The following is a 17327-nucleotide window of genomic DNA, read 5'->3' on the forward strand; positions in this document are numbered from 1 at the left end:
TATTTGTATATGCCCCCTTCATCACATCAACATTAACTATTTATGAAACAGTAACTAGAGTGAGTAAAAGCTTCTGCTGTGAAAGAACCACCTTTTTTAACCCCGTAGCAGAAAGACCCTTCTCCCCAGGCAATATATTTACAGAACAGGCAGTGACTGAGCTCAGAGGGTTAATGGGGCACACAGTGAGGTACACAATGCACAAATGATATCCCTCGGGAACAGGTCCCAGTGACCATATCAGCTCATGGTCTCCATGGAAACGATGAGGGACGGACTCCTTGTGATGTCTTTCCTTTAAATCACTTACTCACCCGAGAGGAAAACACTTAATTTATTACTTGCGAGTGGGCAGCATCCCCCCTCATACGCATGACGCCCCGGGAATCCTCACGTATTGACCAGGAACTGCTATTTATACGTATTAACCTTTTGTGTGCCAGGGATATTTGGGGTGAGTGCTTATTTGTGCCCTGGGTACCCCTGGAACTATAGCAGGGTGACACCCCAATGTTTCTATATATCTGTAACCTTGTTATGAGCTAAGGGGGCCCAGTCTGAAGGTCAGTTAGGGGGAGATTTGGGGTGAGTGCTCACTTGTGCCCTGGGTACCCCTGGAACTATAGCAGGGTGACACCCCAATGTTTCTATATATCTGTAACCTTGTTATGAGCTAAGGGGGCCCAGTCTGAAGGTCAGTTAGGGGGAGATTTGGGGTGAGTGCTCACTTGTGCCCTGGGTACCCCTGGAACTATAGCAGGGTGACACCCCAATGTTTCTATATATCTGTAACCTTGTTATGAGCTAAGGGGGCCCAGTCTGAAGGTCAGTTAGGGGGAGATTTGGGGTGAGTGCTCACTTGTGCCCTGGGTACCCCTGGAACTATAGCAGGGTGACACCCCAATGTTTCTATATATCTGTAACCTTGTTATGAGCTAAGGGGGCCCAGTCTGAAGGTCAGTTAGGGGGAGATTTGGGGTGAGTGCTCACTTGTGCCCTGGGTACCCCTGGAACTATAGCAGGGTGACACCCCAATGTTTCTATATATCTGTAACCTTGTTATGAGCTAAGGGGGCCCAGCCTGAAGGCCAGTTAGGGGGAGATTTGGGGTGAGTGCTTATTTGTGCCCTGGGTACCCCTGGAACTATAGCAGGGTGACACCCCAATGTTTCTATATATCTGTAACCTTGTTATGAGCTAAGGGGGCCCAGTCTGAAGGTCAGTTAGGGGGAGATTTGGGGTGAGTGCTCACTTGTGCCCTGGGTACCCCTGGAACTATAGCAGGGTGACACCCCAATGTTTCTATATATCTGTAACCTTGTTATGAGCTAAGGGGGCCCAGCCTGAAGGCCAGTTAGGGGGAGATTTGGCGTGAGTGCTTATTTGTGCCCTGGGTACCCCTGGAACTATAGCAGGGTGACACCCCAATGTTTCTATATCTCTGTAACCTTGTTATGAGCTAAGGGGGCCCAGTCTGAAGGTCAGTTAGGGGGAGATTTGGGGTGAGTGCTTATTTGTGCCCTGGGTACCCCTGGAACTATAGGAGGGGGAAATGCACTGGCGAGTACAGACTGCCGAGAGACTGTGGGTATAAACGCACGGTGCAGCTCTCTAGAAATAATAAAACAGCTCAAGACACTTTCCTTGTGATGAATAAATGTTATTAATCAATACGGTAATTAGCCACTTATACTTGCAGAATTATTCCTTCGCTTGTCAAGGAGAGGCGGCGGTGGCGGGGAGCGAGTTCCTCGGCAGAGACAGGTTTAACCATGCAAGTGCTGTCTCAGCCTTAAAAGAAGTGATTTCTAGTAATTCAGTGGAGCCGACATTATGCAGTGTTTAATATGGGATATTGGATGGTCTGTACAGCTTTCGAGCTGTTGTTAAACTATATCTCCCAGCCAAGCTTTTCTGCATTCTCCTAGCCACACCAGCCCCGGGCCTCTCCAGTCGGCAGTGCTGCACACAAGCTGGAGGGTAAATATTGTTGAGTCAATGCCAATCCATAATTGAGCAGCCCAACATTCGGGGCATCAAATTCAGCTCTTAATGTTAATGTAATGATTCATGGAATTAGCGGGGGATTTGTGCAATTCTGTCCTGCCAAGCAGAGCGAAGAACAAAGGAATCATGCCACCCCCATTCCGTCAGGGATTATGGTGGTAAATTACCCACAGACGCGTTTTCGACATTTTAATCCCCAGTCAAGTGCTGCTCACTCCTGTATTAGGCGCTAAGCCCATCCCTGTGCGTGTGCCAGTGCCGTGACGGAAGCAAATGATACAGTAAAGGAGAAGCTGCTTTATAGGGATTCAGGAGCCTGGCACTACCCCTCAATGATCCGCCGCTAAATCCAAGTAGCCAAGTGCAGTCATACTTGTCTGTGCCCCTTACACAGCCTATTTCAATGTATTTGGCACCTTTACCAGTAGCTGACTGGGGATGCTGGGAGATGTAGTGCCAGGTCTTAAAGGCCTCATGCCATGAGCTGCTCAATAGCAATTTAGTATTATTTGAGACACGCTGGTACTTGCCTATTGTAATCTGACCAAGGTGCAAGTTGGCACTCGCCCACCACAGTTGTAAACTAATTGTCACTCTTATATTGTTTCTGCTAGTGAGAGCTCTGTCCTGCTGCTAATCCTATATCACCTATAAATTAACTGTTAGTATGATGTAGAGAGGGTTATTCGGAGACAACTTGCAATTGGTTTTCATTTTCTATTATTTGTAGTGTTTGAGTTATTTAGCTTTTTATTCAGCAGCTCTCCAGTTTGCACATTCAGCCATCTGGTTGCTAGGGTCCAAATTACCCTAGCAACCATGCATTGATTCGAATAAGAGACTGGAATATGAATAGGAGAGGCCTGAATCGAAAGACGGGCAATAAAAATTAGCAGTGACCATTATATTTTAGCCTTACAGAGCATTTCTGTTTAAATGGGGTCAGTGACCCCCATTTGAAAGCTGGAATGAGACAGAAGAAGGTGGCAAATAATTCAAAAACTATAAGAAATAAATAATGAAGACTAATTGAAAAGTTGCATAGAACTGGCCATTCTGTAAGGTACAAAAAGATAAACTTAAAGGTGAACCACCCCTTTAAGCTGTAGTTGTCCAACTAAAATGCTCAGCACTGGGTAGTGCAAGATAGTAGACAGCATCATTTTATCAACTTGTCTTCCACCAACCCCCCCATAGGGTGCGGAAATGGGGGTACTCACCCACAGCGCCCAGTGCATGCTTCAGCTCCAGGGCGAAGGCCGTCAGAGGAACTTCTTCAGACACCGGCAAGATGGCGACGGTGGAGAGGTTACTGGCAGGGTTGCTGGAATCCCATTTGCTGCCGGTTGTATGGAGACCCAGGCCATGCCCTGTCGGGATAAAAAGAGATCCAGTAAAATAAAGTGCCATTCCAAGCCAGCAACTCTGTCGCCTGAGCAGGAATCACATAGTGGCGCTGTTCTATAGCTAGACCTATGGGAAGTGGAAAGTGGTGAGAAGCGGTACTGCAACTAATTACCCATAAACCTTTTCCTTTCTATTTATTAATCTGCAATAATGGGTGCACCCATTCAGGGGTCAGCGTCACACAGGTGTCTGTTGCTTTTATGCCAAAAAGCATCAATTTAAAGGACAAATTTGCCTAAAAAAATATTTATTTTATTCTCATGCTGGATTAACATATAAGTATCTAAATGGAACGGACATGGCTCGGCTTACTGAATACTTTATCATGGAACATTCCGGCACTACAGCATTGTTGGGAGGTAGCACGAGTGCCAGAATCAGAAGCCTCTGCAACAGCTGCAAACTCAGCTTGAACCCTCGGCTCAGCTTTGTGCTCTTCTCTTCCAGTGCCGCAACTCCTGCAGATTCTTAGAACCAGCGGCACCTGAATTCTCTCTTTCTGTTCTCCCAGAATAAAGAGATAATCCAACCCCCACTGACAGGTTCTATTTGTTATTAGAAATACAGAGGGGCACCGGAAAAACCGACACAGAAACAAATGGGCAGAACAGAATGTAAAAGGAACAAAGTCTTCAGCCCAAAACTGATAATGGGCCTATTACTATAATGAATATTATATAGGAATGGCTAGAACAGCCTATAGCGGGGTGACTGTTACCCCAATGTTTCTATATATCTGTAACCTTGTTATGAGCTAAGGGGGCCCAGTCTGAAGGTCAGTTAGGGGGAGATTTGGGGTGAGTGATTATTTGTACCCTGGGTACCCCTGGAACTATAGCAGGGTGACACCCCAATGTTTCTATATATCTGTAACCTTGTTATGAGCTAAGGGGGCCCAGTCTGAAGGTCAGTTAGGGGGAGATTTGGGGTGAGTGTTTATTTGTACCCTGGGTACCCCTGGAACTATAGCAGGGTGACACCCCAATGTTTCTATATATCTGTAACCTTGTTATGAGCTAAGGGGGCCCAGTCTGAAGGTCAGTTAGGGGGAGATTTGGGGTGAGTGTTTATTTGTACCCTGGGTACCCCTGGAACTATAGCAGGGTGACACCCCAATGTTTCTATATATCTGTAACCTTGTTATGAGCTAAGGGGGCCCAGTCTGAAGGTCAGTTAGGGGGAGATTTGGGGTGAGTGCTTATTTGTACCCTGGGTACCCCTGGAACTATAGCAGGGTGACACCCCAATGTTTCTATATATGTGTAACCTTGTTATGAGCTAAGGGGGCCCAGTCTGAAGGTCAGTTAGGGGGAGATTTGGGGTGAGTGCTTATTTGTACCCTGGGTACCCCTGGAACTATAGCAGGGTGACACCCCAATGTTTCTATATATCTGTAACCTTGTTATGAGCTAAGGGGGCCCAGTCTGAAGGTCAGTTAGGGGGAGATTTGGGGTGAGTGCTTATTTGTACCCTGGGTACCCCTGGAACTATAGCAGGGTGACACCCCAATGTTTCTATATATCTGTAACCTTATGAGACCCAGCCCCATTGTAAAAATGCAGTGTGTTGGGAGTTGTAGTTTAGAAGTAATAGGCTGAGTGACACAGATGAGGAGTGAATGACAGTACAGGATTACATTAGTGGAGGCTGCACCCCGGCTGCTATGAATTTCTGCCCTGTCAGTGTCAGTGTGCAGAATGTGGCAGTTTGCTCTCTACTCGTGGGGGAACAAAACCGTAACCAAGGAAACCATCAGGGCAGGATTATTCTCAGTGACCTGGCAACTAGAAAAAGAAATCTGAGCTGTGGCAAATTGCCCTTGTTGTTGGGCCCACACCTGCCCCCCGGCACTACAGGAGCAGAGATACTGTGTAGAATGAATAATGTCCTGCATTATGGAAACAATATGGCAGCTCCTACCTCTATATATATATATATATATATATATATATATATATATATATATAAATATATATATATATATATATATATATATATATATATATATATATATATATATATATATATATATATATATACACATACACACACACACACACAAACTCACGTACAAGAATGAATAAATAAATGGATATAACCCATTACTGTTGCAGGATACTTTCAGACGTGAATAAAAATCAGTAAACAGCAGCGCATAGATTTCTGGCTAATTTAATTTATTGGAAAGGCGAGCGTGAGCAGTGCAGCGAATTTGTGCCATTTAAGTAAGGTCAGAGGAGGCTCAGTTTCAATCTGCTCCCCGTCCCTCCATACTCACAGGCATCAATTCTATTTAACATTCAATTCTGCAGAATGTTCCGTGGGCTCCATAACTAAATACACCACATTCTATTAGATTCCTCCCGGGGCTTTTCCTACAGTGAGACCCAGAGGGTACGTTATAATCAGCAGGTAAATATGCACCTGGGCAGTTACCCATAGCAACCTGCAGCTCGCTGACAAAAGCTGATCATTGATTGGTTGCTACGGGTTACTGCTCAGGTGCAAATTTGCCTGGTGATTATAAATGAGCTCTGTATAGAAAATTACATTTTGACTTGAAACTGGACAGGAGTCTGACTCACGTCAGTAAATCTTGTGTATTGCGACAATGTATAGAAAAAGGACCCCGTACCCCCCCAATTTTTTTAATAAATTGATCAATTTATTATTAATTGTAAATGCTTTCAATTGTGAAATTAGTAAAATGTCATTAATTATTTGCAAATCAAGTCAACCAATTAATTTAGCACCCAGAATTAAATAGTACTGGGATATTAATTGATATTTTTTTTTTAAAATTAAATGATGAATGAATGATGAATGATGAATTATACTTCATATACTTTCACCCCAGTGTTTATGGTAAACAATGTTGGGCTTGTTTCAATAATGTGTAGTGAATGGGTTCATATAAATTAGAGATCACACAGCTTCTTGAAGTGCTGAGTATTATTTTATAAAATTAGTTAAAAATTATTTCATCAAGTTAAAGTGACTAAGTGCAATTTAAAAGTTGTTCATCAATTTAACCTTATGCGGAGGTTCATTAACTCAGACTGCAGCCTTGTGCCTTTATATGGTCACAGAACATCCCCTCAGTGACTTCTAATATCCTTATCATTTACAGTAGGGGGTACATTATCCCTTATAATACATGAGTGATACTCAGAGTTCCCTGTATAACTCAGCCTGCAGCCTTGTGCCTTTATATGGTCACAGAACAACCCCTCAGTGACTTCTAATATCCTTATCATTTACAGTAGGGGGTACATTATCCCTTATAATACATGAGTGATACTCAGAGTTCCCTGTATAACTCAGCCTGCAGCCTTGTGTCTTTATATGGTCACAGAACAACCCCTCAGTGACTTCTAATATCCTTATCATTTACAGTAGGGGGTACATTATCCCTTATAATACATGAATGATACTCAGAGTTCCCTGTATAACTCAGCCTGCAGCCTTGTGCCTTTATATGGTCACAGAACAACCCCTCAGTGACTTCTAATATCCTTATCATTTACAGTAGGGGGTACATTATCCTTATAATACATGAGTGATACTCAGAGTTCCCTGTATAACTCAGCCTGCAGCCTTGTGCCTTTATATGGTCACAGAACAACCCCTCAGTGACTTCTAATATCCTTATCATTTACAGTAGGGGTACATTATCCCTTATAATACATGAATGATACTCAGAGTTCCCTGTATAACTCAGCCTGCAGCCTTGTGCCTTTATATGGTCACAGAACAACCCCTCAGTGACTTCTAATATCCTTATCATTTACAGTAGGGGGTACATTATCCCTTATAATACATGAGTGATACTCAGAGTTCCCTTTATAACTCAGCCTGCAGCCTTGTGCCTTTAAATGGTCACAGAACAACCCCTCAGTGACTTCTAATATCCTTATCATTTACAGTAGGGGGTACATTATCCCTTATAATACATGAGTGATACTCAGAGTTCCCTGTATAACTCAGCCTGCAGCCTTGTGTCTTTATATGGTCACAGAACAACCCCTCAGCGACTTCTAATATCCTTATCATTTACAGTAGGGGGTACGTTATCTCTTATAATGCAACAATGACCTTCTAATATGATAAATTAAATATTCTATCCCAGTGTGACACCAATTCAAGCCCAGGGGCACCGTTGAGATGGTGCCAGTTAATTTCACTGGGCAGGGAGTTGGCAGCCACAGTGAGAAAACCTCCAGCTCAGCAATTTACTAATGAGCCAAACGAGGGCAGAGAGCTGGAGGGTGGGGGCGGGGGGGGCACTGCTCACCTGTAAGAGGGCCGTTCACCTGCTGCAGGCTGCCAAGGATCTTCTCCCCGAGTAAATGGATGAGCCGGGTCACCACCTGGATGGGCAGAATCAGAGGAGACTTTAGGATTTGCCAAATGAAGCAGAGGTGCATCAATCAGACGGCACATCATGTCCAGCCCTGGCCAACATAATAACTATCGATTTCATACATTTGTGTAATTACTTTCTGTCTAAATTATTTGTTAATGGGACTCAGCAATGTCACAGAACCAGGCACAATTAACTCTTCCACTGCCAAACCGAAACCTTTAACTCCCTGCATCATACTATAAAGATAATGGGACACTTGTATCGTTCTGTACAGAATATAAGCAAACTTAGGGGACTGTTCCTGCTGAATTGTGCTTAGTACAGGGAATACCTATGCTGCCATAGTTTTATGGGATCTCTCTGTACAGACTATGAGCAAACTTAGGGGCTGCTCCTGCTGAATTGTGCTTAGTACAGGGACTACCTATGCTGCCATAGTTTTATGGTATCTCTCTGTACAGACTATGAGCAAACTTAGGGGACTGTTCCTGCTGAATTGTGCTTAGTACAGGGAATACCTATGCTGCCATAGTTTTATGGGATCTCACTGTACAGACTATGAGCAACATAGGGACTGTTCCTGCTGAATTGTGCTTAGTACAGGGAATACCTATGCTGCCATAGTTTTATGGGATCTCTCTGTACAGGCTATGAGCAAACTTAGGGGACTGTTCCTGCTGAATTATCAATAGTAGTTGTGCTTAGTTTAATCCTGTAAGAGGCTACATAATTGAGCAGAAGTCTCACTAACAAAAGAAACTGGTATCCGCAGGACCCCGTTTCATGAGCCGGTGGGCTGAGCCTCACTCACCTGCGGAAACTTGCGTTTGATGGAGGTCAGGGCCCCCTCAGGTAACTTGGCAAGCTCAGAATCTCGCACGGCATGCACAGTTGTGGCTCTTGGCTGGTGAGTCAGGGCTTCTACCTGGATAAATACACCCAAAGGAGAGAAAGTGGACTTTCTATAATGCGGGAGTGTTGCATTGTGGGTAAGAAAACAATTTACATCTGAATTTAGCACTTTGCACTGCGTTTGTAAATAGGCAAATTGTAAATTGTAGGTGTGGCCTCTCTAGTGGGGAAACAAGGGTAAACCAGGGGCAAGCAGTATGGTAGATCCTACAACCACAGGTAAATAGGGTTCTCAGTGAACAATCCCCTTTATCTGCTCAATGTGCACCCACTACTAGTGACACACAAAGGCATTTATATATATTTAGTCATTACGTGAGCATTAGGACCGCCCCCAGCAGCAGCAGCAGGAGAGATGACCTGTGTCACTGGTCTCCTTGACAACACGGTGGGACGCTCATCACCCGGTAACCGAGGGAAACCACATGGGGGGGGGCTGCTGCAGTTAAGAGGGGATTACAGGTAAATAAAGCAGCTCATTCAGGAGTCGCAATTCTCTGGCGTGCTAGTGCGTCATGTTCTATTTCAGTCATATGTTTGTTCAGAAACAGGGTCGTGCCACACACACATACAGAGAAGGAATGCTCTGGGCGTGAGCAGATGATGAGAATGTACCCAGGACATGTCACATGCAGCCCTCCTGCTGGACTGAAGCAGATATCCCAGCATGCACTGAGGCGGCAGTGGGGCTGGTGCTGAGCGTGCAGATAAAGGGAGAGATCGGCCCGTTCAGCCTCCTCCCTGTTCCCATCAGATTTATGAGCCATTTGGGAGATTGGGAATGTGCCACAGAAAGGAGCTGAGTGTTAATGTGAGCAGCAGAGACGTCTCTGAATATTAAATCGGGGCCCCTGGGTTGGCAGCGCTGATGTTAGGGACGTGCTCAGAATTGAAGGTCTAGACTGCATCACACACATGCTTAGCAGACATGGGCCTAATCTCAGGTGTAGGTAGGAAGGTAATGGTACCACTGATCCAGAGAATTTATTGAAGTAGAGAAAAAAAGTCTTACCACCCCGATGAGGTCTCCTCGCCCGTATTCACCCGTCAGCTGCTTTTTCCCATCATCCTTCCTGATGACTGAGCGAAGGCGCCCGTTCAGTACAATGTAGGTACAGTCAGATTTGTCCCCCTGCCTGAGAGAGAGAGAGAATGGATAAGCTGGGGTGCGGGATTTATTCATCTGCTTTTAATCCCCTCTTTTCTACCTGCTTGACCATGGGAAAGAGAACAGCCCAGGAGCAGGAAGTACAGAGAATCAGAGCTCTGTACCTGGGTAAGTACTGGGGGAGATTGGATTCACTTACCCAGGGGGAGGTTCCTGTCTGACCATGGGAAAGAGAGCAGCCCAGGAGCAGGAAGTACAGAAGTTTGACTGGCAAACTGTTCATGGTCATAACTAGCCAAATTGCCCAACCAAGTGTGGGTGCATATGGGCAGGTTTAGAAGAAAACTCACCTGTAAACAGCCCGGCCGGCCTCCACTTCCATCCAATCCAATGCGAAGTCGATTTGCCTGACGAACGGGGACATTCTCTTGACTACAGTGTGCGCCACTCCGAGTACCACACTGGGCTGCTCCCTCATGATCCTGGAGAGAACAGAGAGTGCTGGGTGAGCAGCTGGTAAATGGACAGGCCCTAAGGTGCAACAAACACCTGGTTGCTAAGGTAAATGGAGGTTAGCAACCAGTTAAGCAACACCATTCCTAGCAATCAATGGCTTCTGTGTGGCTTTTGCAATAATGTTATGTACAAATATGTAAAAAGGCAGGAATCCAAGGCAGTGCTCTGTTGATTTATTTGGCAGAACCGACGGTGCACACAAGCATCCATTCCCCCCATTCTGTTTGTGCAAGTGACAGAGCCCATATGGTGGGGTGTGATGGAAGGCAAGGAATGTAGGCCAGCTCTGTAGCACGTCTATATTTAGTAGAATGATACTAACACGGTGTTGTGGAGGCGCCTGCAGACCAGCACAAAGCGGTGGCCCAATTATGTCACATGTGAGGAACCGTAGGCGGAGGTGCCATACTGCACAATTCTGCTGAAACCTGCCATCCAACAGCCGAAATTCCCTTCCCCTCCACATGATATTGTATGGGGACTAACACTCCATATGGACCCACAGAACCCAGCTCATTAAAGGCCAAATAAGACTATATGTGAAACAGCTTCATACCAATTATAAAAGCAAACATCCGATTGGTTGAGGAGCAAATGTATTTAATACAGGCCATTGTCTGTTGGTTCTGGAGAAATCAGGGGGTCCCTGTAACATAATGAGGGAGCACTTACTCATAGAAGTGGCACTTGGAGATGGAGAGGAAGGTGCAGTCGCGATTGACTTTGATGGTGAAGATGAGCGGTTCTCCCGTTAAAACGGCGAGCTGCCCCACCAACTCCCCAGGGTGCGTGATGAAGAGGCAGGTCTCCTCCTCCCGGTCAATTTTCCGCTGGTAAACGTGGAGGAGCCCCGATATCACAAATCGAATGTTGACGTCCTGGGCAGAACGGGAGCAAACAATAGGGGTCAATGGACAGCCGAGTAATGGCAGGTATATAAATGGAGATGTTTGTGGGTCTGCAAGGAAATCACCCCCCAATTGTCAGAGCACAACCCACTCCAGGCAGCAGTTCTGTAAATGCACCAATCAGACGATGCCTTGTGGGGCTATTGCTCTAATTTGGGGCTAATGCAGCCAATCAGCAGCAGGGAATAATCCTAAATGGACAGTACCTGCACTGGAACAGAGAGGGCGCTATCCCTGTACATGACAATTGGTGGGTTTGGCCGCTTTGCATGCTGGGTATTACCATCCTCACTACAGTAACCCAATCAATAGAGAGATTTAGTGGGCTTGAAATCCAGGTCAATCGATCCTTCTCCTTCCATCTGTCTGACCGCGTATATATCACTTTAATCCCCCATGTTCACTTATCTACGTTGAATGGCCCTCGGCTGGCTGTTCTCCTCCCTCTGGAATCCCTTCATCCTCACCTGATCCCCCTGTCTGGATAAAATGGTTCCACCCTTGACCTGATGCAGAGTCACCCTTCCATTCAGCAGAGTGGGGTCCTGGAAAATTAAAAAGAAAAAAAGGGGGGGGGAGATGAAACAAATTGACAATAACAGGGAACAGGATACAGTCAGTGCTCAGAGATTAAAGGGTAAGTTCAATTTGGTGGGGGAAATAATACACAGTATGGCCTTATGTCTGTCTTGTTCCAAATGGAGACATTCTGTATATAAGGCCCGTGACTCCAGCTAAATTAAAGGGAAAACTGTTATTATTCAGAACAAAAGAAATCGACACTTGAATCTTCCAAATTAAGTTCTTTAAATAAACCCCCAATTCCGCCCATCTGTCCGACTCTCTGCCTCCCCCAAACAAACATACAAAGGTTCTGCATTCACTAGAACAGACAAAGCGGGAGGGTTGGAGACAAGGGAACGGCAGCAGCGCAGTCAGATTTTGGGGGGATAATAAGCAGTGCTGCCTGGCGCTGACACGGAGAGATACGAGTGGGCGGGGCACTTCAGGAATATCTTCTCTTAAAGCTTAATTATCACTCGCACAACTGTAATTACTCTCGGAGATTTCACTCGGATCAGCGATCAGTTTCATGAGTCATTTCATAAGGAAAGATAATTAAAGGAGTCATTTCTACGAGGAGCGGCACAAATCCCTGCACTGCTGTCATCCGACTTCAGCACCGAAATGCGGGGACTGTTTTTAGTGTCAGGAAATGAACACTTAATCCAGATACACAGTCTGTATCATTAGGAGGGGGGCACTGAAATAAGGTCTCCAGCCCCCGCCCTCCCCAAAGCTCATTATGAGTGAGATTTGGGGTGAGTGCTTATTTGTGCCCTGGGTACCCCTGGAACTATAGCAGGGTGACTGTTACCCCAATGTTTCTATATATCTGTAACCTTGTTATGAGCTAAGGGGGCCCAGTCTGAAGGCCAGTTAGGGGGAGATTTGGGGTGAGTGCTTATTTGTACCCTGGGTACCCCTGGAACTATAGCAGGGTGACACCCCAATGTTTCTATATATCTGTAACCTTGTTATGAGCTAAGGGGGCCCAGTCTGAAGGTCAGTTAGGGGGAGATTTGGGGTGAGTGTTTATTTGTACCCTGGGTACCCCTGGAACTATAGCAGGGTGACACCCCAATGTTTCTATATATCTGTAACCTTGTTATGAGCTAAGGGGGCCCAGTCTGAAGGTCAGTTAGGGGGAGATTTGGGGTGAGTGTTTATTTGTACCCTGGGTACCCCTGGAACTATAGCAGGGTGACTGTTACCCCAATGTTTCTATATATCTGTAACCTTGTTATGAGCTAAGGGGGCCCAGTCTGAAGGTCAGTTAGGGGGAGATTTGGGGTGAGTGTTTATTTGTACCCTGGGTACCCCTGGAACTATAGCAGGGTGACACCCCAATGTTTCTATATATCTGTAACCTTGTTATGAGCTAAGGGGGCCAGCCTGAAGGCCAGGTAGAGGGAGATTTGGGGTATTGTTTGCTTGTTAGCTATGGAACCCCAGATTAGTCACAACCTTGAATTGCAGCAGGTAAGGACAGGGCACTAGTTAAATAAGACAAATAGGAAATTCTCGGAGCGGAGAACGCGCTGTGACCGGAATGATAACGCAGATCTTTCTGGCGGATCAGGCAAATTAGCTGACAGTTAGGAAATGGAATGTTGCGGAACAATGGCAGTCGGATCGTTACAGGAGATTACAAGCAACTTCTTTCCATGTTGCATAAATAGATAAACCAAAAATGAATATTAAACCTTCAAGGTTTGCAAGTTCCTCTGTCAGACAGCCTTCCATTTAACCCCTTGTGCGGCAGACAGCATGAGGGATTTTTAATCGCAGGCAATGAACCAGTTATCTCGGTGGAACGTGACACGGAGATTGTCCCATCCATCTTCCAGGCTAATTCCTGGGATTTCAGCAGAACGAAGCTCTAACAATCATTTATCAGCCGGAGAGCGGGCAAAATGCTGACATTTATATAGAAAGGAAAAGGGCAGAACATCGGGAAACTGCGTTCCAATTTCACTCTATAAAGTGAGCACAAGCAGCACAGAACGGGGAGCTTATTAGCCCTGCTGGCACTGGGAGAGAGAGTGAAAACGAATATAGCAGAATACGGTTATAACGTTACAGGCAGCTCAGGGATTTGTACAGTGAGTGTAACCTACAGATTCCTTGGGGGCCGAAGGTGCAGGGAGTTTTTTTCTGGGAATAAATAAAATCAAGGCCGGATGTTGAGCCGTTGCTTTTATTTCCATATAAAAAGGACGACTGATCAATAGCTGATCAATAGCAGTTTGCGTTGGAGACCCTCCAGCCTGAGCAGCCATCGATTCAGCAGCAGTTAACCCTTTCCCTACTGCCCAACACAAGTCCAGCTTCAGTGCTTTCACCTTAGTTCAATTAATCATCATTAAAGCGGCTGAAGCCTGAATTGTATACACCCCTCTTTTGTTTGTCCCCTCTTCCTCATAGACTGTAAGTTCTTCGGGGGAGTGACCGGTATGCCTTGGGAAGCACTCGGTACATTAGAAGGGCAGCAGAGAGTTCTGGGTAAAATAAAACTACTGGTGCAGAGGGTACAGGTGGTATAAATGTAGGGGACCCCAGTAATCATGGGCACTTGTCAGTTGGGAACTGTGGGTAGTTACATGCAAGCAGCAGCAAGGAATTGTGGGTAGAATGTTTTCACCTAAATAATTCACTTTTCAGCCCTTTCTTGTTTAAAACCCATTTAGCGGGAGGGGGGTTACACGTGTAAGAGCAAATGTACAAAGGGCTCAGTGGGAACATAAATCCCGGCTACAAATCTCTCTCTTTCCCTAGAATCACTGCGCTTTGATCACTGGCATCAAACACCCGCCCCGGCCTCTCCTGAGTGAAATCTGCCATTATCTTCAACAGCTCAGAGACTTGTCCTTGAGAACAGAGAGAGGAGACAGACAGCCGGGAGTGAGTGCTCTGCGTGTGCGAGACGTGAATAAGCTGCGGGTGGTGATGTGCCCAGAACATTCCTTCTCTGTATATTTGTATTTATACATATGGGAGGAGGAGGTGCCATATTGATTCCCTTAGACAGTACAGTATGAGGGTATAGCTTATTGTGTGCCCAGAACATTCCTTCTGTGTATATTTGTATTTATACATATGGGAGGAGGGAGGTGCCATATTGATTCCCTTAGACAGTACAGTATGAGGGTATAGCTTATTGTGTGCCCAGAACATTCCTTCTCTGTATATTTGTATTTATACATATGGGAGGAGGTGCCATATTGATTCCCTTAGACAGTACAGTATGAGGGTACAGCTTATTGTGTGCCCAGAACATTCCTTCTCTGTATATTTGTATTTATACATATGGGAGGAGGTGCCATATTGATTCCCTTAGACAGTACAGTATGAGGGTATAGCTTATTGTGTGCCCAGAACATTCCTTCTCTGTATATTTGTATTTATACATATGGGAGGAGGGAGGTGCCATATTGATTCCCTTAGACAGTACAGTATGAGGGTATAGCTTATTGTGTGCCCAGAACATTCCTTCTCTGTATATTTGTATTTATACATATGGGAGGAGGTGCCATGTTGTTTCTATTTCTCAGTAGTCTGTCTCTTGGATTAGCAAGACTATAATAATTCCATTAGAAGCAAGTGATAGGATACAAATAAAACCCATACTGGTTCTGTGTAATGTAATTATCAGGCTGGCAGCTCCCACACTGGGAGACGAGACACTGGCGCAGGGTGGACAGAAAACAGAGTAGAACAGGGGGCAAGTTGGGGCCTGCAGAGGGGCAGAAATGATTTGCAGAACAGTATATACCCCCAGTGCTCTGTTATGTACATTATGTAGAAGATGGCGCCACCTTGTGGTTGAGGAAAGAACAGCACAGGCTATAAGTGGAACATAGGCAGCCAGACCAGTGCACTTGTTATTCGCTCACCTGAAGTTTGATGATGGTTGACAGATCTTTTTTGGCTGCCTCAAACATGGCGTTCAGGTGCCTGTTGACGCTAAATTCGGGTATGACAAGATCTTCTTCTTTGTAGTGGTACACGGCTGACGGCGTCTCTGTGACAGTCACAGACTTCTTCAGGATGGGCTGGTAACAAGGGCGACAAAATAAGATTTCTATTGCAAATAGACTCCACCCATTCTCAGGCTCATTAATTGCCCTTAAACTATGGCGTGCATTAACCAAAAGCAGCCGATCAAGATACAGCTAGTGAAAAATGTCCTTCTGATTCTTTTAGCAAAGGGTCCCAGATATACGGACATGGGTGGGTGCAGAGGGTCTCTCTATATGAGCGATGTGCTGCCACCTTTATAGGCACAGGTTCTGCTCACCTTGTTCAAGATGGGGCTCGGCGGCATGTCATCAGGGGTTATGCTCACTCGCGCTCGCTCATAAGCCATGTCCATATCGGATTTAGTTGCCTTGGGACTGCCTGTCCACAGAAAATAAATGATTCAAGTAAAATTCAAAAGATTCTTCATTTGTTCTGCAACCCCCCCCCCCCACACACACACAGGTTTTAAGGACAGTTTGGAGTTGTAGTTGCACAGTGAGGGTCAGGGAGTGCCATGAAGGTGGCAGGGAAATAGCACTGAACCCCTAGACAGACAACTCGACAACTCTGGGATGTGAAAACTGTTAGCACAGGGGGAGGTGCATACAACTCACATGAAGAAAAACGAAAAAAGAAGTGCTAATTAGCCCAGGGCACGTGGAGCTATATATAGGGGCCTCCAGCAGCGGGGGGGATTCGAGTGGGAAACTTGGGTTCTGACTGCTGAGGAGAGAGGGCACAGGGTTCTGACTGCTGAGGAGAGAGGGCACAGGGTTCTGACTGCTGAGGAGAGAGGCACAGGGTTTGGATTGCTGCCCTCCTCCCCCGCTTACCTGGGATTTCGGCAATGCTGGAGGAGGAACGGCTCCGCTTGTGGCCACTTCCATCAACTGAGGAGAATTTGCTGGGGTCTAAAAACCAAAGAAAGACATTTGTGCATTTAGTTCCACTCGATTCCTAATGATACAAAGTAACTGCAACTCTGCTGATCAGTCACATGCACGAGGCACCGGCCCAGGGGCCACAAGCCACTCACCTAGGGACCCTTGGTCAGACTCCGGCTGTTGCTCTATACTCTTCTCTCCCTGCTCCTCCTCGGCCGACATGCTGGACACCTGCCTCCTCACTCCCTTATTGCCCCCGGCTGCCCCCGTCACACTGGCCACAGACAACAGCGGAATGGCCTGGCTCTCCTGGTGCCAAAGAGTTAAAAGAACAATCAGACTTGCAGGGTCCCTTATGGGGGGCATTGTGATGGGGGGTATGAGGAGACAGCAGTAGCCAGCGTTTGCAACTGTAATTGGACTTTCTCTCATGTTTAGGGCCCCCCAGGGAAGGTTCCAGTTAGTACAAACCAGAGAGGGAAAAGAGATTAATGGTTTCATTTGGTAGAATTTGGATGAGTCAGAACCTGGCGAATGGAACATTTGGGCTCCTCCCACAGGCAGGGGGTAACCCAGGACATTCCTACTCGGAGAAGGCATCATACTCTTTTAAAAAAACTCCCAGCATGCTTAGT

At 45.9% G+C, this 17327-nt stretch overlaps 1 protein-coding gene across 4 annotated transcripts in view; it reads right to left on the reverse strand.

The window, feature by feature from the left end:
* The window catches only part of pnpla6.L (patatin like phospholipase domain containing 6 L homeolog), a 43408-nt gene that overhangs the window by 16020 nt on the left and 10061 nt on the right, over positions 1-17327 (reverse strand). For all 4 annotated transcript variants that reach the window (XM_018229412.2, XM_041572283.1, XM_018229413.2 and 1 more), the window contains 11 exons: positions 16845-17001; positions 16642-16719; positions 16086-16186; positions 15682-15840; positions 11692-11769; positions 10989-11194; positions 10151-10282; positions 9705-9828; positions 8592-8705; positions 7709-7784; positions 3228-3377 (listed from right to left, as the gene is read on the reverse strand). In XM_018229412.2, the coding sequence (XP_018084901.1) occupies positions 3228-3377; positions 7709-7784; positions 8592-8705; positions 9705-9828; positions 10151-10282; positions 10989-11194; positions 11692-11769; positions 15682-15840; positions 16086-16186; positions 16642-16719; positions 16845-17001 (1375 nt within the window). The remainder of the gene's footprint in view (positions 1-3227; positions 3378-7708; positions 7785-8591; positions 8706-9704; positions 9829-10150; positions 10283-10988; positions 11195-11691; positions 11770-15681; positions 15841-16085; positions 16187-16641; positions 16720-16844; positions 17002-17327) is intronic.

The sequence above is a fragment of the Xenopus laevis genome, chromosome 8L (genome assembly GCF_017654675.1).
Source record: "Xenopus laevis strain J_2021 chromosome 8L, Xenopus_laevis_v10.1, whole genome shotgun sequence".
Lineage (NCBI taxonomy): Eukaryota > Metazoa > Chordata > Amphibia > Anura > Pipidae > Xenopus > Xenopus laevis.